This window comes from Crocodylus siamensis, chromosome 1, assembly GCF_052110815.1.
Source record: "Crocodylus siamensis isolate JL-2025a chromosome 1, ASM5211081v1, whole genome shotgun sequence".
Classification (NCBI taxonomy): domain Eukaryota; kingdom Metazoa; phylum Chordata; order Crocodylia; family Crocodylidae; genus Crocodylus; species Crocodylus siamensis.
In genome coordinates this window covers 196,825,872-196,847,631 of record NC_143395.1, presented here as the reverse complement: position 1 = coordinate 196,847,631, position 21,760 = coordinate 196,825,872, and the positions used below count along the sequence as shown (strand labels likewise).

Sequence of the window (21,760 nt, the reverse complement as noted above, 5' to 3'; positions counted from 1 at the left end):
GTCCTGAGTGCAGGAGGCATTCGGAGGAGGCGGGGCCTGCGCCGGGCTCCCGTCTCCATGGCGACGGGGCGGAAGCTATAGCGAGGCGGCACTTCCGGGGTTGTCCCCGCCGTGCGGTGCCTGCCGGGAGGCGTCGCTTAGGACACGGGCGTAAACAATACGGGATGCGTAGGGCGCCGTCGACTGGCCCCGCCGGAGAGGGGGTGGCCTCGCGCCCCCCGGGTGGTCATGACGAGCGGCTGGGCGGGCTCCAGCTGCGTCTGCGGGACTGGTGAGCCGCGCCAGCACCTCCCTGCCCGCCTGTCCTCTTCCCCTCCCCTCGGGGTGACGTCATGCCACCTTTGCTTCACTTCTTGGGGGCTCTGGGTGCCCTTCAAGAGGGGTGACGCCCCAGCTGCGGCCCCACAGCCGGGGAGACCTATGGGGGCAGCTGCCCTCCTGGGTCTGGGTCTCTTCAGTGCTGTCCCAGGGCTGGGCCTGACCAGAGGGGCGCTGTGGGTGGGGAGGGCTGGGGCTGGCCAAGAGCTGGGGTGTTTGTCTGGGACCCTGCTGTGTGCACTGTGAGGGGGCAGTCAGGGGTGGTACCTGCAGGTTGCGGTGGTGTGGGCACACCCCATGCCCTGCTGTGGCAGGAGCCAAAAAGGGGATATGCAGAGGTGAAGCATCAGGTGAGAAGATAAAGATGGCTGGGAGGGGAAGGCTGCCATCCTTGTGTGCCTCAGTGTGGGTGGCTGCTGGGAACCAAGCAGGAAGGGTGGTAATAAACCCAAGAAGCCTCCTTTTTTGAAGAGTTGTAATATGACTGAAAAGATTTCGGTTATGGGGCTGGCTTAAAACTTTGTGTGCAGGTGTTTGGCCATAAGCTCCCTGACAAAGTCTCTGAGGATGCCACTTCTTCTGTTGCTTACTCTTTATCCTGTTTTCTCAGGCAGCTGTGTTGCTGTGAGCTGCAAAGTCCTCACTGGGGCTGTTTAAATTTGTTTATTTGTTGTTTAGCTTCTGCAACTGCTGCCACTTTTGTGAGACCTGGGCTGGTGCCACTGAGTGACTTCGGCCACTGATATTCTGATGTGTTTTAAAGGACGTGCTTTGGTTTGGCATTATTGTCACAATGTTGCCTTGCATTAAACAAAAGAATCTGAAACTGATGTTTTGAAAACAGACAAAGGCCATGTGTACGCATGGCTCTCTCCCACATATAAGAATAATTAGTGCATAAATTTAAAAGGTAACTTTAGGTGCCTTCAGTTTTTCAGGACAAAACTGAGTTTACTTTAAAAGATATTTAACATTTTTCAGAAAGCGCTAAGAGACTTAATGTGAAACAGGATCCAGTAAGAGGTATCCCAGACAGCTAGTGACTGTCTCCAGGTGTGTCAAGTGAGTTGTTGTTTTTAGTGCATAATGCATCTATATGACAGGAATCACCAATGTAATTAGTGTTAGTGTCCTTTTCTGGACATGTTCTCTTTTTAAATGGAAGCTGAAGAATTCTTTTGAGGATATTATTCAATATTATTGAGTGTTACAGGGAATTTAGTATGCTTCTATCTATGCTGTACCTGTTCTGTGGCTAAGGCAAAGGATGTTAGTTTCTGTCTTTTTGCCAGCAGTTTGCACTCACAGAATTACTTAAAAAACATTGCTCGTTCTTTATACGAAGAACAAGTGTTCTTCAAACACTGTTCTTTGTATGAAAAACGTCAAATTATTCTCAAAGTGTTTCTCACTCATTTTCCCCAATAGCATGCATCGAGCTTGGGGTTGGAGGACATCACACAAATAGGTGGGTTATGCGCAGTCTGTCATGTTTGTACTGCAGCTGGTGGTGGTGCAATGGAAGTGCCCTCGGTGTACTGGAGGATGGTCCTGGCCCACATCACCTATATTAGGGATCTCCTGGACTATGCTAAGCAGAGGTGGGTGGATCCCTGTGAATGGGGCTGCCCATGCTGTGTGTGCCCTGCCTCCTACTCCAGGAGGTCAAGGCTGCCCTGCCACCCACTGGTGTTACCTACATTGACCAGGTCCTGCGCAATAGCAGTCCATCCTCCACCCCCATGTCCCCCAGCCCTCCAGAGCTTGTCATGGTGCCCCTGCCTCGGAAGGGTCCATGGCACTCCCTGTCTCACCATCTTAGCAGGTTGGGGGACACCAAGCCAGTCTGCTTTCAAACCACCCATTGCTGGCAGCTCTACGCACTCATGCTCCACCATTCACCATCCCATCCTCATGTCTCACCCAGACAACAATTGACAGGACACTTTAGATGGAGGGTGAGGGTCCCTGGTGGAGGAGTCTGTACTCCAACCTTGATCCCGCAAGCCACTGGGGACCCCAGCTAGTGGCTCTTCCACAGCACTGTCACTACAGGCATGTATCTGGTATGGTTCGTGACTGCTCCTGACACCTGCCCCTTTTGTGAGCAGAGGGAGACCCTACCACATGTCTACTTTAAATGCGCCAGGCTGCAGCCCCTGTACCACCTCTTCCAGAACCTTTTGCTGAGGTTCTTGGCTGCACTGTTCTGCTCACCACTTCATTTATGCACACCCTGTGTCTATGGCTCTACCAAATCCTGGGACCTCCTGGAAACCTCCTCCTGGATCTGGCCAAGCTGCCCATGTATCTGACCAGGAAGGAGGCTCTGGCCGGGAGGGTCCCTGGGGACTGTGGGGTCACTTTTCTTGCCCTTGTTCATTCCTGTCTCAAGCAGAGTATTGCTGGACAGTATCCTCTGGCTCCTTGGACTCATTAAAAGGCCAGTGGGCACTGTCCGATGTGCTCTGCTTAGTGTCCCCCCCTTGGCACTCTTGTTACGAACCTTTGACCTCCACTCCTGTCCCTGTTTTCATTATTTGTCCCAAGTACTCAGTTGTCACCTTTCCTGTAGCCTCCCTGCCTTAGGGAGGCCAATAAGTTACTTGGTGGGCTTTGGCCCATACCCCTTAAGGTGACAAATAGGCCTGTCATGTTTGTGGATAGGAGAAACAAATATAGGTCTGATATCTTTGTTGTACTGAAGTGATTAAAGATAATCGTACAAGTGGCAGGGGAGAAAACCTGAATATTTGATGTAGCATAGATGGTTAGATAATTCTTAAATATTTCATAGTTTTTTATTTTATTTTGTTTCATCCCTATCACATAGTCACTATATAAACAGAAGCTGTTGACGGGGGGGCATCTACATGTGAGCTTTACTGTGGAGTTGACTAATTAGCCCTTCAGTAAAGTATCACCATCTACATGTGTGGCATTATGTTGCAGTAAACTGATCATTTCCACTGTAGGTTAGTACTATTCTGGTACTTTCCTATGGTGGAGTTCAGTGTGCTGTAGCGCATGTGTAAATGGTGACCAGGGCTGGTTGGGCACTAGGGCGCTACAGTGCAGTGGCATCCTACCAGCTAGACGCATACTGTAGCACCCTTGTGCCCCAGCCAGCCCCTCTGCAGCATGTTGAGCTGGGTTGGAGCAGGCCGGGGTTGGCAAGCTGAGCACCACCCCAAGCATGCAGGGCTGCGCTGCCATGGCTCAGTGTGCAGTGGACCCGGGCATATGTGTAAATGGGGTGCCGGAGTTTATTCAGGCTCACTGTTTCACGTGTAGATGCACCCAGTATGTATTGTCCTAGCTGTTCCTGGGGTAAGAAAACTTGGCTTATGATAATGAAATGTAAAGGAAAAGCAAAGGTCAAAATACATGTGAAATTACATATTGCTGTTCTACTTTGTGGCGTATTTGAATGCTTATCTCCAGGTGGGGAAGCAGGGTTATGTCTGCTTTAGGGGGGGAAGTATGCCTTTTATTTAAAGGAAGGTTAAGGATTACAGAGTCAAAGAGTATGATAGGTGGGTCCACTTAGAATTTAGGATACGTTCTCTTTTAAAACTATGAGCTTAATCTGGCAAATTTACTGTTTCAAGTAATCTCATTAAGGTTAATGGGACTATTTGTATATCGACATTGCAGATTCAGCCCCTAATTACATTTGGCTCTAAAGCTGTTGACTTCCAGGAGAAACATTCTTTTTTGTCTCAAAGTGGAATTGGGATTGAAGTCTGTTATAAAATCTCTGGGGAGGTCTCTTCTTTCCCCACATCCCCAGTAATTTGTTATCTAGATTTCTTATAGATATCTTGATGCAAAAAACAGTTTTAATGTATACTGGCAGTCAGTTTAGGGTTTCCAAAAATTTTATCATATGAATTGTTTGTAATGCCTGTGTCAAGATTTGGCTAGAATAGTTTACTTAAAAATAATCTGTTAGGTAGTTGCTGATTAATGCCAGGACTCTTGACAGATAGTTGGGGGGTGGGGGCGGGAGTTGATAGCATAATTGACTTAGACTTCTAAATTACTTTTGTAAATGGGACTTATTTTCATTTGGAAAACAGATTAAGTTATTTATTAGTTACTCAGCCACTTCTACAAAAGTTACTTAGGCACTTAAGTCACTTTTTAAAAGTGCTTTTTGTATCTGTAGTCACTTAAGTGCATTTGTAAATTTTACCTATTCTATATTTATTAAAACTTACTAGTTGAATTAATCAGTGGTAACCAGTTTCAGCATTCAGTTTTATGTGAATGCTATTCTGTTTAAAATGCACAGCATTTAGTAGTTGCAAAAGATATTATCTTTGGTATTTTTGAGGTACTCCTCAAAAATCTCATCAGGCACCTATGTTGTATACTCCAGAAACTAGCTACCTGAAAATCTTAATAGGTACATATGTACCAAAATATGCTTGCAAATCTAACCAATGTAAAGCTGGTTTGAAAGTACAGTATGCTTTTCAATAGAATGGAAGGCTTGGCTTTGCTATTGTGTTTTCATAGTATCAAAGAAAATAAGGGTTGGACCTCAGGAGGTCATCTGGTCCAACCAGCTATTTAAGGCAGGAGCATCCCCAACTAGGTCATTCCAGCCAGGGCTCTGTCAAGCTGGGCCCTAACCCCGAAGAATGAAGATTTCACCACCTGTCTGGATAACCTGTTCCAGTGCTTCACCACTTTCCTAGTGAGAGAGTTTTTCCTAATATTTGACCTAAATGTCCCTTGCTGCAACTTGAGACCATTGCTGCTTGTTCTGTCATCTGCCACTACTGAGAACAGTCTAGCTCCATCCTCTTTCATGGTTATAACAAGTTGTTTTTACTAGCAAATGTATGTAAATGTAAGAAGTGTATATGTCCAAGGCTCTTAGTGGTCATTGATAACTAAGCGACAACATTTACTTGTTTTTAGCATATCATGTTCTTGAAACTTTTTTTAAGCATTTTTTTTTTTTACTTTTTTTGTTTCTAACAGTGTTAATAGAATGTTTAGAAATAATGGACCAGCTATTTACCCTGTACTCTTTCCATTGTTCCAGAGAGGGAAAGGGGGATGGAAAACTGGCTTGAAGTTGCAGGAGGATTCTTTTTTGTATAGAACAGGGGTTTTCAACCTTTTTGGAGAAGTATAACCCTGGTGGTGAGATGAGAAGCAGTGTACCCCTGGTGCCTGGACATGGAGTGCTGGGGGGGAGGGGCAGCGCACAGCTGGATGCAGAGCTGGGGTGGGAGGGGAGATGGTGTGTGGCCAGATGCAGAGCGGTGAAAGCCACGGGTGAGTTTCCCCTATCCCCAAAGTTCAGCCAGATGGGCAGCACCTGTGCAGGAGTGTGGGATTGTGCATAGCGGCACTCCATCCCCACCCACTTGCATGTACCCCCTAGGGTCTTCTCAAGTACCTACTCATATAGCAGAAGGCTTTGGTGGCATTAAGCTGGTACAGCAAGGTCTGTGCTACTTGTTTCTGACATTCCTTTTGTATTTGCTGCCAGGAGGATAGCTGGAGCATTGCATGCCTCATGTTCTCGTATCCTTGAACTACTCTGAAGGAACTGTTACCAGCTGGCATTAATGTCGCTTTTGTCTCTGTGACAGAGTGCAAACTCCTAGGACTAGTTACAGTGTTGGCCTGCCCACCTGTCTTTTGCCACACTGCCTGCCTTACTCACCTGCTATGCCTTGTTAAATAATTAAGTTGTTAATTGGGTGGGAGGCTGCCCTTCGAGCACCCTGATGTCAAAGTGCAGTACATACATGACTCCAGCCTTCCCTTATGGATGTCATCTGCGAGGCATAGGACACAATGAGTTGTGCTGTGCTCTGGCTTGAGGCCGGGCCCAGCTCAGCACACTGTTAGGCCTCTCTAATATGGCCCTGTTCTGGGCCTCACACATACCACCTCCATCTACTTGTACCAGGCCTCTTGCACTCTTGTCCCTTACTAGGCCTCATTCACCCAACCTTGCTCCCTCAAGCAACCACGTGGGCCATCAGGCTTGTCCCTTCACTCCTTGGCTGGCCCTGGTGCAGCCTTTTGGGCCTGTTCCACAACCTTCATCTGAATGGTGGCTGGGCAGCTAGCAATTCATTAGGCTAACTCTGCCCCAGGCCCCTCACTGAGTAACGCAGCTCCCTGGTTCTCAAATTGGAGCCAATGAGTCGCCCCTTCTACTCACAGCTCTCTCTATGCTGCCCTTAAGTGGCGAGCACCCTGCTGGTGCTCCACCACATATCTTCCTGTGTGACTACTCAGAGGTTGTCTGCTGGCTGCCCTCCTTGTAGGCATTTCTCCCACCTGCTGCAGCCAACACTAAGTGGCAAGCACCCCAATTGTGCTCTGCCACAGTCTCCATTGTGCCAAGTATAGCCTTGCTGGCCTCAAGGGTGTGGCTGAATGCCCTTCTGAAGTTGGTTTCAACAAGGTACCTGTGACCGCCGGGCTGGGGGGGGGTTCCCCCGTGGGTAGCTGCCTGAGGGTGGAGGACCGCCGCTGCTCACCCTGGGATGCCGTTGATCTGGAGTAGATGTTGGGTCATCCAGTTCCTGCTCTGGTTCTCACCTGCCACGACTTGCTGTTAGGTTCAGTAGGGCGGTTCCTGGTTACTCCACCGCCCGGGATCCCCGGGGGTCACGTTGCGGGGCTCCGCCACCCCTTGCACTCTGGCCTCACGCCTCCTCGGGTGTCCTCTTCTAACAAATACCCCAGCTCCCTAACCCGAGGCTGGTTGCCTCACCAGCCCAGCCGACCCTTATCCTCGGGCTCCTCGTGCCCTGGGTGTCATGGGACCGGGTCCCGGCCAAGACGGGGTTTCCTCTACGGACCCCTGACTGGACCTCCCCGGCTATACTCCTCGACGGGGCTCCTCTTTTAATGCGAGGAATCTGGAAAGCTAAAGCTAGGTCTTTAGCCTGGACCTTCCTAGGTCCCTTACGGGCAACCCTTCTCTTGGTCTTTGGCCATCGGTGGCTGACACCGGTCTATGCCCTACTGCGCCTCCTCAGTGCCCTCCCAGGCTGACGCCCCAACCCCGGACCTGTAAGCTCAGCATGTTGCGGGTTCGCAGTCCCAGAACTCTTCGTCGCTGGATCCCTCGTCCTCAGGGCCTGTCTGCCGCTCCCTGCTTGTTGTGCTGGGGCTGGCTGCCGCTGATATTCTCCCCTCCGCTTGGGCGGGCTGCAACTCCCCGCGGGGGTCCCCTATCTCCCCTTCGAGCAGGTCCGCCGTTCAGCTACGGCTGCCGCTCTTTATCCCTTGGGCCGGGCGGATGGCAGCTTGCCTGCTCCCGGTGTCCCTTGACCCTCCTCTTGAGGGGTTTGGGGCCCATCCCCCTCTGGGGTCCTTACTCCCGGTGGGTGTGAGATTAGCTGCTTGCTCCACCCTGGGATCCTCTGCCTCGGCAGTAGAGAGGCTTCTCCCCGGATCCTGCCGCCGTCCTTCCTCGGCAGCCGCTTTTAGCGCCAGCTTCCGACTGCCGGCACCGGCGCCGGCTTCCAGCCGCGCCGGCGTAAACAAGCGACGGATGTCCCGCTCGGGCTCCGCTGCTGCCGCAGGTAAGTCCTGTTCTGGCTCCCCAGGACAGTACCTAAGCGTTTTATATCAGTGTCCATTTGGCAGGTACTTCCCACCTCTGCGTTATCCTCCATCCTCCAAAAGCCTCCATTTTAATAAAAACAATGAAATTAGCCAGCATTGTCAGTAATATTGACATCAACATTTATTAGCTGGCTGCTGCTACAACATAACTGGCAGGAATCTGTGCTATTGCTTTTGTGTGAAGTCTTTTGCAATGTAGTGAGCATCTCTCAAATCTTCCTAGTGATAAAGCAATACATTTTTTAAAAAAACAAACGTGTTTAGAAGGATGTGACATAGAGAACAAACATTTCAAGAGCCCTTCAGTTCCATGAACTTTAGTTATCTTTTGAAAAATTGTACCCTAACTACCTGACAAATGGCTTGTTCCCATTTATCTTAAGTTCTGGGTTCTCTGTAGTCAAAATATTAGGATGCTGTTAGAAGGACATGGATGTGATGCAGCCTTATCATAATGGAGGCATACTGTCTGGTCATGTTCTTGCACAACAAGGAGAAGGCAGTTTCAATTGCACCCTCCTTCTCACAATTAAATCCTTCTTCAAACCACGCTGTTTTTGTGAAGCACTTTAGGAATAGACAAGCAGGGCTTAAAAAAACAATACACATTCAAAAGCTGCATAAAGATTTGGCCAGAAAACTGTATCTCAAGTATGTGAGAGTCTACACTGGATGGTATTAGCTGGGGGCTGGGTGAGGAGATTATCCTTGGCCTTGCACTTCATGAAATTATGTACTGAGTTGACATAAAATGGACCCACTTTTGTAAGTCACAATACAGATGTTCTAATGACTGCGTTGTATGTAATGTAATGGACCAGAGCTGTCCAACTCTCAAGGGACTGGGGGCCACATCAGCGGGGTCACAAACTACCCGCTGTATGGCATATCTCTCTTCTCTCCCTGCAGTCACCCCACGTGATGCCCTCTCCACCACTTCAGTGAGTGCTGCCTGGCCTTAGTCTCACCCTGTGCTTCTTGTGTTGGCCACGTCATCTCTTGGGTTGGAGACAGAATGCAGAATCTGGAGAGAGAGAGGGAGGGAGGGAGGAGGATCCTGGAAAGTCTGATTGTATTGTAGCTGGAACCATAGGGAGAGAGGCGGCCTGGCAGGAGAATGGGGTTGCAGCTTCACCCCTCACCAGCCACAGATTGAACAGCCCTGAAGTAGAGCATCAACCAGCAAAGCTCAAGTCAGTAAGCTCCAGTGGATTAGGGATTTAGATTTCCACCTTTTGAACGAAGCTAAGAATGTTACATTTGGCCATCACCTAAATCACGAATGACTTCTTGTGGGAATAAGAATGTTTTGATTTGGGAAGTATGGGAATCAAGTAAATAATTTATGTAGCTAAGTGCTGTACTTATCTTGGGAGTGATTTGCAGGGACCTTTGTTTATCAAACAGTGAGGACAAGTGCTCCCTATGAAGGATGATTTATAGTAAACATGGAAAAATATTGAAATGTCCTAAGACCAACATTTTCAAAACTGGTTATCAGCTATATAGCTGAATCCGCATGCAAACGTAAGAGTAAATGGACACTGGTCAGAAAAATTTCCCCTTGAAAGAGCCGCATATCAAGGTTGACCAGTATCACCCCACCTTTTTGCTATGGTAATGGAATAATTTGCCCAATCATTCAGAAATAATTGAAATATACAGGAAATGTACGTAGTACAAGAGGAATATAAACATACTATTACACATTGATGCTGCTGCTGTTCATCACAAAACCAATTATCTGTACTACAAAAAGAAATGCTAAGATACAGCAAAGTTTCAGTATTCAAAATTAGCTATGAAAAGTCAGAACTTCTAAATTTTTGGTATAGGAACATTTACACAAAAAGAGATTTAAAAAAAAATAGCTATACAAATAAATGGGAAACTACTTGCTTAAAATACTTAAGGGTGAATATTATTTAAAAATGGCAGGCCTTGTAAGCTCCAGTTACCTCATGCATTTATATTTGATCTACACCTATCAGTAGGGATCTTTGTAACTTGCACTGCAAGCAGCTCAGACCAGGAGTGACTTGTCAGTGTCTAAGAATTCATAGGTATCAGGATGGCAGAAGTGATGCATTCATCTTATAGTTGCCGGCTTATTACACTGCCATCATTACTGTTTATTCTGAGTGTCTCTCAGTTTTCTGTGTAGTTGCATTACAATGGCCTTGTGAGGTAGGGGAGTACTATGATACCTATATATTAATGCAGAGGTAAGGCATAAGGTGCTCACAGAGCTAACTACAGGGTTAAGTACAGACAGTCAAAAAGCCAGAGGCTGAATTGAGTCCATCTTCACAGGTTAGTCTAAGCTGCATAGACTGAATCGATAAGCAGGGGAACAGACGTTCACTTTTGATTCTGAAAATGCCTGTAGTGGCCCAGACCACAAGTAGGGTGGGGGATGCTAGAGAATCCCTTCCTGCTCGGCTGGAGCATACAGAAAGCCAAGGTTAGCCTGCTCGCCCTGTAAGGTGCCGGGGGAGGGTGTTGCAGAGGAGGCATAAAGCATCCTGGGATGCTGGGGGACTGTGAAGTTATTTTGAATCTGGAGGGGATGTGGGACAGAAGTTCATTAAACTGATTTAACCTAAATGAGTTAACTTTGATATTACATCCATTCAGGTTTATCTTAAACTGGTTTCAGCCATTTTGAAAGCCATTTATATGCACTGAATTTCTGTTACGTTACAGATCTGAACTGGTTTCCAATCACTTATATTGGCTTATGTGTAATTTCTGTCCCTGGCCTAGATGAGGTCAACAAGAATTGAACAAATAAATATTTTTGAGGCCTACATAACTTATCTGTGATCACATGGGAAGCTTGTGTCACAAGACAAAATTCAGTTTGTCTTTGTCAGGTGCCCAGCCAGCATTCTTCATCCTATAGCCTGAAGATCTATATGGCTAGGAAAAAGTCCTTGGATCCTTGCTGAGAGAATGGTTTTGAGTGGTAGTCTTGCTTTTTAATTTTTTTTTTCACCAGCTCCTTATAATAGAATAAGATAATAAAAACTTTTAAGCAAAGGCAAGCAAGCAAAGGGGAGGGGGAAGGAGGAAGGTATATGATGGCAGGGGCTAGAAAAAATACAATTCAATTCAATATGTCTCCCATATTAAGAAACCGTGAAAGAATTTTGCTAACACCTGTGCACATACTTCAGGTGCCTCTTATTCACATATAGGGTATCAGGTGTGCCCATGGATCCTTAAATAAAAGTTTCATTCTAGTGTACTTTAGGCTTTGTTACACAAACAGTTTGGACTTTCCAGCTGACTCTTCTCCAAACATTGACTTGCTGTCCTGCAATACGATGCTGCAGCTAGTAAAGTGACTGAAATGCTGGCTTGCATCCATAGATGGTTCTCAAGCAAATCCTGGGACATCTTTCTCCCCTTGTACTCAGCCTCGGTGAGGCCGCAGCTGGAGTACTGCGTCCAGTTTTGGGCTCCACAATTCGAAAAGGATGTGGAGAAGCTTGAGAGAGTCCAGAGAAGAGCCATGTGCATGATCAGAGGTCAGGAAAACAGACCTTACGACAACAGGCTGAGAGTCATGGGGCTCTTTAGCCTGGAAAAGCGCAGGCTCAGGGTGATCTGGTGACCACCTATTAGTTGATCAGGGGTGACCACCAGGATCTGGGGGAAAGTTTGTTCACCAGAGCGCCCCAAGGGCTGATGAGGTCAAACAGTCATAAACTACTACAAGACCGTTTCAGGCTGGACATAATGAAGAATTTCTTTACTGTCCGAGCCCCCAAGGTCTGGAACAGCCTGCCATCGGAGGTGGTTCAAGCACCTATGATGAAGATCTTCAAGAGCAAATTGGATGGTTATCTTGCTGGGATCCTATGACCCCAGCTGACTTCCTGCCCTTTGGGCGGGGGGTTGGACTCAATCTTCCAAGGTCCCTTCTAGCCCTAATGTCTATGAAATCTATGAATTGTTTCCAGGTTTTTTTGTTTGGCACCTCAAGAAAATGCTAAGTGCAACAAAACAGTTGGTGCAAATATGTATAATCATGTGTATAACAACAAATGCCAATTAATGTGATGGTGAGAAACCAAGCAGGATAATGGAGTGAGAACTGTTTCAGGAACCAATTTGTGAAGTGTATTTCCTATTGACACTTTAGTTCTATGATGCACAAGAAAAGGACCATCGAGCTGTCACCAAGTATTGCTGACTGAATTGGGAGCCGATATTATCAATATTATCTCTTTTCTAATATTCCCAAAAGTGAGCATGAAATCCTCTGGCATTGAAGAAGTACGTTGGTGATGAAGCTAAAGCAGATTGAAAGGGTCTGGTTTCAATTAGAGGGAGGCTTATATAACTTCAGGGAAAATCCAAAAGTAACAGTGAGATAACCTGTTCCTTTGGTTTGGCAAGCAAAAAGTATCTTTACTTACAATTTTCTCTCATGCAATGTGTCCAAGAAGAGTAATGATTGCAGGATTAACACGATACAAGTTTCATAGTTTCACAGTTTCTAGGGTCGGAAGGGACCTGAACAGATCATCTAGTCTGACCCCCTGCCATGCCAGGAAAGAGTACTGGGGTCAAACGACCCCAGCAAGACATTCATCTAACTTCCTCTTAAAAACCCCCAGGGTAGGAGCCTGCACCACTTCTCTTGGAAGCTGGTTCCAGACCCTAGCCGCCCTGACCGTGAAGTAGCGCCTCCTGATATCTAACCTAAACCTACCCTCTGCCAGCTTGTGACCGTTATTCCTGGTCACTCCTGGTGGTGCTCAGGGGAACAGTGACTCCCCCAATGCCTGCTGATCCCCCCTGACTAGTTTATAACAGGCCACAAGATCCCCCCTCACCCTTCTCTTTCGGAGGCTGAACAGGTTCAGGTCCTGTAGCCTCTCCTCGTAGTGCCTGCCCTGCTGTCCCCTGATCATGCGAGTGGCCCTCCTCTGGATCCTCTCCATGCTGTCGACATCCCTCTTGAAGTGTGGCGCCCAGAACTGGACGCAGTACTCCAACTGCGCCCTGACCAGTGCCGCATAGAGGGGGAGGATCACCTCCCTGGACCTGCTCGAGATGCATCTGTGGATGCATGACAAGGTGCGGTTGGCCTTCCTAACTGCCTCTCCACACTGCCGGCCCATGTTCATCTTGGAGTCATTGATGACCCCAAGATTCTTTTCCGCCTCCGTGCTGACAGGAGGGGAGTTCCCTAACCTGTAGGTATGGTGCCAGTTGTTCCTCCCGGGGTGCATCACCTTGCACTTGTCTGTGTTGAATCCCATCCTATTCTCATCTGCCCACCCTTGTAACCTTTTTTAACTACTAAGTATTGACTTAGTATTCATAGTTTCCTAAAGTCTGGGGTAAACCTGAAAAATATCTGTTATTCAGCAAACTTGGTCACCAAGACTCTTTGATGACAACAAGATGCTGGATTTTCTAATGTAGAATATGTAAGCAGAAATCCACAGAAGGATGTTTACTTACCAGAATTCTTACAATTTATATTCAAATGCAGAAAAGATTTTGAGGGTGGACAAAAAAACTTGGAATATGATCTTTACTATATATATGGAATTAGTAAAAGAGATCTACTGCAAGCCTTTACATTGATTAGTAGCTTTGCCTGTGAAGAGACTCTATTATCTCCAAGCACAATTCTTACTGTGAAAGAGTTATCAATTTCACTTTTTACCTTCTTCCTTTCATGATCTTTTTATTAATTAATCCATAACTTATCCACAAGTTTGTTCTAAAGCAAAACAGCCTTTTATCTAGTATAAAGTATGTAATCTGACTCAAGCAGTTAATAGGTATGGTGCCATGGGAAGATATTTTGACAGATTAAGGTGCCAAGGAGGGCTGGGAGCTTCAAAGGGCACAGTGTTGGAACCTCATCAAGAAACCATTCTGACTCAATGGAAGCACAAGAAATGGCAAGAGACAAATGTGGCTGCACAAGGAGCTTCTAGGATGCCTCGCATGCAAAAGGAAAGCATTATAAGCAATGAAAGAATGGGCAAGGCACAAAGAAAGTGTAACAGGAAATGGCAAGAACCCGCAGGGACAAAATTGGAAAGGCAGAGATAAAGAATGAACTGCACCTAGCAAGGGAGTTTAAGGACAAGAAGTTCTACAAGTTTGTTGGCCAGAAAAGAAAGACCAGGTAAGATGGAGGTCTGTTATTAAATAGGGGGAACTCTTAACAGAAGGTGCAGAGAAGGTGGAGCTATTCGGTAACAATTTTGTCTCTGTCTTTAGAAAAAATAAAGTTGCAGCTAGACACCTAATAAAGATTATTTGGGTAAGGAAGGGGATAAGCTGAGGGATAAGATAATGAAAGAGACAGATTGCTTTTGATGGATCTGAATTAATTCAAGTCAGCAGGGCCTGATGAACTTCATCCCTGGGTCAGAGATGTGGGGCGGAACATTTTCCAGTGCTTTATTTTTCTGTGGAAAATTTTCTATTTCTAAAAATTAATTGTTTCATAAAATTCATTAGTAAAAATGAATGGATGCCAGTACAATAGTAGGCAAGCTTGCCAGTACAATAGTAGGCAAGCTTGCCAGTTTCAAAGTTGTAATTAATGTTTTTCAGGTGATTATCCCTGGGAAGTGAGAGAAAGTACATATATGTTTTATTGATTTGTAAACAGGAGGGTAAATACACTCACATAACAATCCAAACCAAAAATCAAGCTATGAATTCACTTAATTGGCTGTGCAGGTCAAATCAAAACCAAAACATAGCATATCATGCAGTTTTTTGGTGTGCTAAAATTAGTATGTCAGCAGTTTTCATGGCCTTTGTTTTTTTTTTCCTTAAACAAGCAATGTAAGGGTAGTATATGCTATTGTGTATTGTCTTTACATTTTTACATGTTCTCCAGTAAAAATAATTTCTGTCCACTTAAAACTTTGGATTTGTTTGTATACAACATTTAAACCACATTTAAGTGTGCTGTATTTAATTTTTTCCTAATCACATATTTCTGTTCAAATACTTGTGGCTATTGGGACATAAAATTAACATGGGGGTACTTTTTTAGTTTTCTTTACTAAATATAAGTCAAATAAACATGCTAAATCAGATCATGCTCTATTTAGAGCATTGGGAAAATTTTTCCAGAAAACCCACATCTCTGCCTGGTGTATCATAGGAACTGGCAGAGGAGATCTCAGGGCCCTTTGTGATGATGTTCATGAAGTCATGGGAGATTGGCCAGGTACCAGAAGACTGGAAAAGGGCCAGTTCAGTGCCTCTCTTTAAAAAAGTCAAGAAGGAGGATCCTTGGAACTACAGACCAGTTAGCCTCTCTTCAGTACCTGGGAAGTTACTGGAGCATGTCCTAAGCAAGGCCATTTCGCAAATCTCTGGAGGAGGAAGGGCTGATTGCAAGCAGCCAAAATGGATTTATGAAAAACAAATTGTCAGGCAGATTTGATCTCCCTTTTTGATAAAGTAATGACCTGGACAGATGAAGGGGATACAGTGGAGATAGGTCTGTCTTGGGCCCAGTGCTGTTCAACATGTTTATTAATAGATTTGGATACTGGCATAGAAAGCTTCTTGAGCAAGTTGGCAGAAACTGTGAAACTGGGAAGCATTGTGTGTGCTGGACAATGGGAGCACAGTTTCAGAAGCATCTTGACAAATGGGCTGGAACTAATAGGAAGAATTTCAGTGCTGACAAATGCAAGGTGCTACACTGTGGGAAGAATAATCAAAAATACAAAATTGGTGACACCTGGCTGGATGGCAGCACTATGGAGAAGGATATGGGACAAAAGGCAAATGTAGTTTTGGGATGCATCAATAGGAGCTCTGAGTGTAAGATACAGGAGATGATAGTGCTGATGATAGGCCTCATCCAGAAGCAGGTGACAAAGATGATAAAGGCTTGGAAAGCAAGTCATATGAGGAGGGGCTGAAGGAGCTAGGCATATTCAGCTTGCAGAAAAGGCACTTGAGGGAACATGATGGCAGTCTTCAGATACTTGAAAGGTTGCTGTAAAGAAGAGGGAGAAGACCTTTTTTTCTCTTGCTGCAAAGAATAGGACATGGACCAATGGCTTGAAGTTGGAACAAAGTAAGTTTAGATTTGGATATCAGGAAAAATTTCTTCACTGTTAGAATAGCGAGAAAGTACAGTGGATTAGCTAGGAAAGCTGTGGAGTCTCTATCACTGAAAGTATTCAGGGGGAGGTTAGACAGCCACTGGTTAGGGATGATCTACATGTAGCTATGCCTTTTCCTACTATAGGTATTTCTCATGCTTCTGACCTTTGGCATGGGGCTGGGATGGAATTCTGTTCCTCTCCCCCATTTCTGTTATGTCAGGTTTTGTTGTTGTTGTTTTAAAGCCTTTCTCCAAGGCATTGGGTATTGCTTGCAGCCCAGGCTGGGGATTTTGACTGGGGTGTGCTCCTGCTGGGACCTACATTGGGAGTTTCCTGGCTAGAAGGTTTTGCCCCTCTATTCAGGGTCAGACTGATTACCGTATTTAGGGGCAGGAAGGAATTTTACCCCATGGTCAGATTGGTACAATCTATGGGGGTTTTGCTTTCCTCTGTAGTAGGGGTGTGACCCTCTTTTTGGGATCTCTTGAGCATCTGTTAACTTTTTAACAAGCTGCTGGGGACAGGAAGAGCCTGGACAGGTCTACACCGGCCAACAGAAGCGGCAGCGGAGCCGTATGCAGCTTAGGATGAGATGAGCCCAGCCAGAGTGGCAGGGACTCAGCTGCATTTTCTCCCTGCCTGCACCTGTCAGTCCCGAGTGGCACATAGCTCCGCTGCCATTTCTGCTGGCTGGGGCCAACTGGTGCCTCCTCCTGTCCCCAGCAGCACATGGGAAGCCAGCACAGGGGGGGTCCTCAGCAGATGGGGTCCTGGCATGACCTCTGCGGGGCGAGGTGGCGGGAGCTGGTGTCTGCCGGACCCTGCGCTCTGGGCTCACAGTGTTGAGGCTACTGGGGCTGCGTGTATGGGCGGCTGGGCACCACGGTGAGTGGGGCCATGCGGGCGGGTGGGTAAGGGGCTGTGGTGCAGCAACCACCTTGCTTCAGCCCCCCTCAGGCAGCGCCAGCTTGTGGGTGGGTGGAGATGTGGAGCTATTTATTTCTCCCCTTCAGTCTCTGGGGCAGTAGCTGTCTGGATGCAGAATGGGCCCCTCCTGCCCCTGCCCACCAGCAGCTACCATGAACTTTGCAGTAACAGGCAGGTGCAGTAGGGCTACACAGGCAGGATCTCTCTGGCCCAGGACAGAGGGTGTTTGAATGATAAAAAGTTCATGATCCGGCCCCACATTCAAAAAGGTTGGACACCCCTGCCATAGAGGTTCTTTTATGGTTTCACAGTTGGTAGGGTCGGAAGGGACCTGAGCAGATCATTGAGTCCGACCCCCTGCCAAGGCAGGAAAAAGTACTGGGGTCATGTGACCCCAGCAAGGTGTTCGTCTAGCCTCCTCTTAAACACCCCTAGGGTAGGAGCCAGCACTGCTTCTCTTGGAAGTTGGTTCCAGATCCTAGCCGCCCTGACAGTGAAGAAGCACCTCCTGATGTCTAGTCTGAATCTACCATCTGCCAGCTTGTGACCATTATTTCTTGTCACTCCTGGTAGCGGTCAGAGGAACAGGGACTCCCCCGATGCCAGCTGGTCCCCTCTGACTAGTTTATAAGTGGCCACTAGGTCCCCCCTCAGCCTCCTCTTGTGGAGGCTGAACAGATTCAGATCCCGTAGCCTCTCCTCGTAGGGCCTGCCCTGCTGTCCCCTGATCATATGAGTGGCCCTCCTCTGGACCCTCCATGTTGTCCACATCCCTCCTGAAGTGGGGCGCACAGAACTGGACGCAGTACTCCAGCTGTGGCCTGACGAGTGCCGCATAGAGGGGGAGTATCACCTCCTTGGACCTGCTTGAGATGCATCTGTGGATGTGTGACAAGGTACAGTTGGCCTTCCTGACCGTGTCCCCACAGAATCATATGTTTTGATACATTATTGGCATCATACAGAAGGTTCTCTAAACTACTTTTTAACAAGATCTCTATAGCCTGCTAATTCTACTTTGTCTTGAACAGTTTTGGAGAAGAATACTGGAGTTTAAATCTGAGCTCACTTTAATTTTCTGAAGTAGTTTTGGATTTATAAGTGTTTGTTTGTAATGTGATCATTTAAAAAATTGCAAATTTCCAGTTAATGGATTGGAGTGGGAGATTATGGAAACTTCTTTATCTGTATAATTTTGTTTGATTAAAACAAATTAATATGCCAATTTAGGGAAATTTAAAAAAAAAACATAATAGTAAGCACATTTACAAGTCTGTTACAGAAGTTTATTGCTTAATATAGTTACTGTGTAACTAGATACAGAAACCTTTTTGTTTGGGGCTGTGACTCCAAGATGGTAATATTTATGCAGCCTGTATCCAGCAGCTTCCCCTAGATTGGTTGGTTTATCTCTCTTTTCTTATGAGGAAAGAAGACTTAATGTGAGAACTTTCAGTGCTATGAGTTAGATGCAAATGAGCTTATCTGTTTAATTTGCAGTATGATGGAAGAGCTTTGCCAGCATTTGTACAGTCTTTTCAAGAGAAACTGAACTACTGACAGTTGCTTATTTTGTATAGTGCTGCTAAAATAATATGAGTGGTGCAGAATCACTGGGTCACTTTGGTACATGCTGTCAGAAAGTATGAGAGACTTAAATGTCACCAAAGGTTTTTTTTGGTTTTTTTTAAGGAAATATTGCTGCAGAACATGGAAAAGAAGTCTTTAAGTCTGAATCACTTTAAGCATCTGTCATGCTTCTGTGCTTTCACCAGATATCGGTGGAAATGTAGTTTTCGGCAGCTTGAAAATGCTTCCAAGTACTACTTACATTTATCATAATACTTATGTCCTTAGCGGATTTCAATCTGTTTACAGCCTCGCATATTATTATGGTGAAGGTGCTATTCACCTTAGCTTTTGACATTATATCTTTTACATTATTTACATTATAAATAATTTAGAATGTGATAGTACCTGGGGCCTGCAATCCTGGACCGAGCTGGATAGAAGTTTTGACATTAACATTTCGTACAACCATCATTTGTTGAAACCAAAGTTTTTCACATAATCAGCAGTTTTGTTAAATATGGTTGGGAAGGTTTCTGAGGTGGAGATTCACTCCCCCACAGACAGCAGCCTGGTCCTGAGGACAGTCAGCTGGCATGTGGGGGGTCCAGATTCAAATTCTTGCTCTGAATCAGGCTGTAGGGAATTTTCAGTATGGTCTCTCACATTCCAGGTGAGCTTTCCTGACCCTCCCCAGTGCTGTTGGCAGTTCTGGTCAGTCTGTCTGCCTGGTTCTTTTTCTTTACAGAATATTGTAAAGCCAGATGTCAAAATCACAAGTATGTATGTGCATGCTACAAATAAGTCTTGCACCCTCCCTGTGTGCCACTCTAATCTCCTTCCCCTGCTTGATGTGCTGCTTGGTTTTTGGTTGTAGCTGTGTTGGTCTAAGGACCTACTCAGGCAAGGTTCTGTTGGGTAGATGTGATATCTTTTATTAGACCAACTGAGTAACTGGAAAAAAAGTTCTTTGCAAGCTTTTGGGTGCAGTCACCCTTCTTCAGGCACAGGCAGTCTCTGCTGTTCTATGTCCCAGCAACATGGAAGATATCAAATTTTGCCCTTTGAAATGGAAACTTCACAGCATGAAGGAAAAAGAAGCTAACCTCAACAGCGATCACACTTTTAGCTTCTTTTCTTCCTTGGAGTCTCAGAACAGCAGAGACTGCCTGTGCCTGAAGAAGGGTGATTGTGCCCGAAAGCTTGCAAAGAACTTTTTTTCCTACTACTCAGTTGGTCTAATAAAAGATATCACATCTACCCAAAGAACCTTACCTGATGTGCTACTTTGCCTTCTGCTCCCTCCCCTGCCTGCTGCTTTGCTTGTTGCCCCGCCTCTGACTTGTCATGTGCCATACACAGAAGCTGCCTGTGCCACTTGTGGTAATTATGCCACAGGTTGGACATCCTTGAATGTTTACCCCTGCTTCAAAGAGCTCAGATGATATGCAGTTCTCTTTTCCACCTCACCCCCAAGCTTAATTTGTACAGTAGTCTCATCATACTGTATTTTCTTTCTTTTTTTCATCAGTGAAACAAAGAGACTGGAATTGGAAAGAAAACTGTTTGAATATAGCAGATCTGATGTATGCAGGTAAACCTCTTACAATACTTATTCTGCATGTTTATTTTAGAAATGTAGAGATGATGGGACATTTTTAAAAATCATATTGTAGATTTTGTCAGCTTTCAAAATCTTCATGCGTTCAGTGTAACATAAAGTCTAATTCAGTGTCTCCTGTTTTAGTCTAAAGTTGATGCAAAATGCATTGACTTTTTACTAAACTATAATATGCCCTTTTTCACTCTGTGTTATCACTGAAGCTCCTTGCAATGCTTGTAACAAATACTACATGAATTTGTGTTTTAGCAAGAGAGGGTACTTTACTCCAAGCTGGGTTATACAAGGAAACCTCAGGCAACTGCCATGAAAGATAACCACTCTGAGCACAGAATACTGCCACTTGGCTTTTATAACCTCCTAAAATAAAACTCCAAACCTTACAACCAAATGCCTGAAGGAATCTTAGATTTCAGTTCCTTCTCCTGTGTCTCCTTTCTCAGCCACTGACTATAAGCAGTCCTGGGGGGAAGGGACTGGAACCCAGGACTTACCCTGCTGAAATAAGTGTCATGTCCATTAGGTTACTGAATTATGCTCTGCACTCCCTGTTCCTCCAGTGAATCTTGACTTCTTGGCCTAACATCAGGAGAATGGCTTGAAATAGGTTGACCACCTTCGACAAATTGGAAGGTGGAACACATGCCTGCTGCCTGCCTCCCTGACTTCTCACTGGGGCACGACCAGAGCAGAGATGAGCAGACCCTTTGGAGGGGATGGGAGCACATGTGAGCTGCCTGCTGTGGGCTTGGGGCTCCCTGCCCTGCTTTTCTGCTCCTCACCCAGATGTTCTGCCATGGCATGACACTCCCTGTCCGTACAGCAGCAGCGAGGGGCACAACTCTGTGCTGTTGTTGCCAGGTGGATGGGGTGCCTCACCATGATGACACAGCTGGCATGAGGCTCCCAGGGGCAGAACATCTGGCTGAGGAGCCCTGAGCCCTGATCCTGCCCTGCCCCATGTAAAAATCTGGGGGGGCACATGGCCCTCCAAATCCCCTTCCCTGCAGTGAGTGCAGTGGTCCCTGTCCCACCCCTAACCACCCCAGCCTGTGGCTCTGTCTTGCTTCCTGGCTCGGCTTTCATAGATTTCATAAGACTTCATAGACATTAGGGCTGGAAGGAACCTCAGAAGATCATCGAGTCCAGCCCCCTGCCCAAAGGGCAGGAAGTCAGCTGGGGTCATAGGATCCCAGCAAGATAACCATCCAATTTGCTCTTGAAGGTGTTCAATGTAGGTGCTTGAACCACCTCCGATGGCAGGCTGTTCCGGACCTTGGGGGCTCGGACGTAAAGAAATTCTTCCTTATGTCCAGCCTGAAACGGTCTTGCAGTAGTTTATGACTGTTCGACCTCGTCACCCCTTGGCGCGTTCTGGTGAACAAACTTTCCCCCAGATCCTGGTGGTCACCCCGATCAACTTATAGGTGGCCACCAGATCACCCCTGAGCCTGCGCTTTTCCAGGCTAAAGAGCCCCATTGCTCACAGCCTGTCATCGTAAGGTCCGTTTTCCTGACCTCTGATCATGCATGTGGCTCTTCTCTGGACTCTCTCAAGCTTCTCCACATCCTTTTTGAATTGTGGAGCCCAAAA

General features: G+C 46.3%; 1 protein-coding gene across 4 annotated transcripts in view; it reads left to right on the top strand.

Annotated features, from left to right (window-relative positions):
* The first annotated feature begins 101 nt into the window (after window positions 1–101).
* Window positions 102–21,760, top strand: part of KIZ (kizuna centrosomal protein) — a 124,267-nt gene continuing 102,608 nt past the window's right edge. For 2 of the 4 annotated variants that reach the window (XM_090051932.1, XM_090051948.1), the window contains exons 1-2: window positions 102–271; window positions 20,077–20,139. In XM_090051932.1, coding sequence (XP_089908058.1) covers window positions 165–271; window positions 20,077–20,139 — 170 coding nt within the window. In that variant the 5' untranslated portion in view covers window positions 102–164. Of the gene's footprint in view, window positions 272–19,293; window positions 19,325–20,076; window positions 20,140–21,760 lie in introns of all 4 variants that reach the window. The other 2 variants (XM_090051941.1, XM_090051956.1) reach the window with 2 other exon arrangements.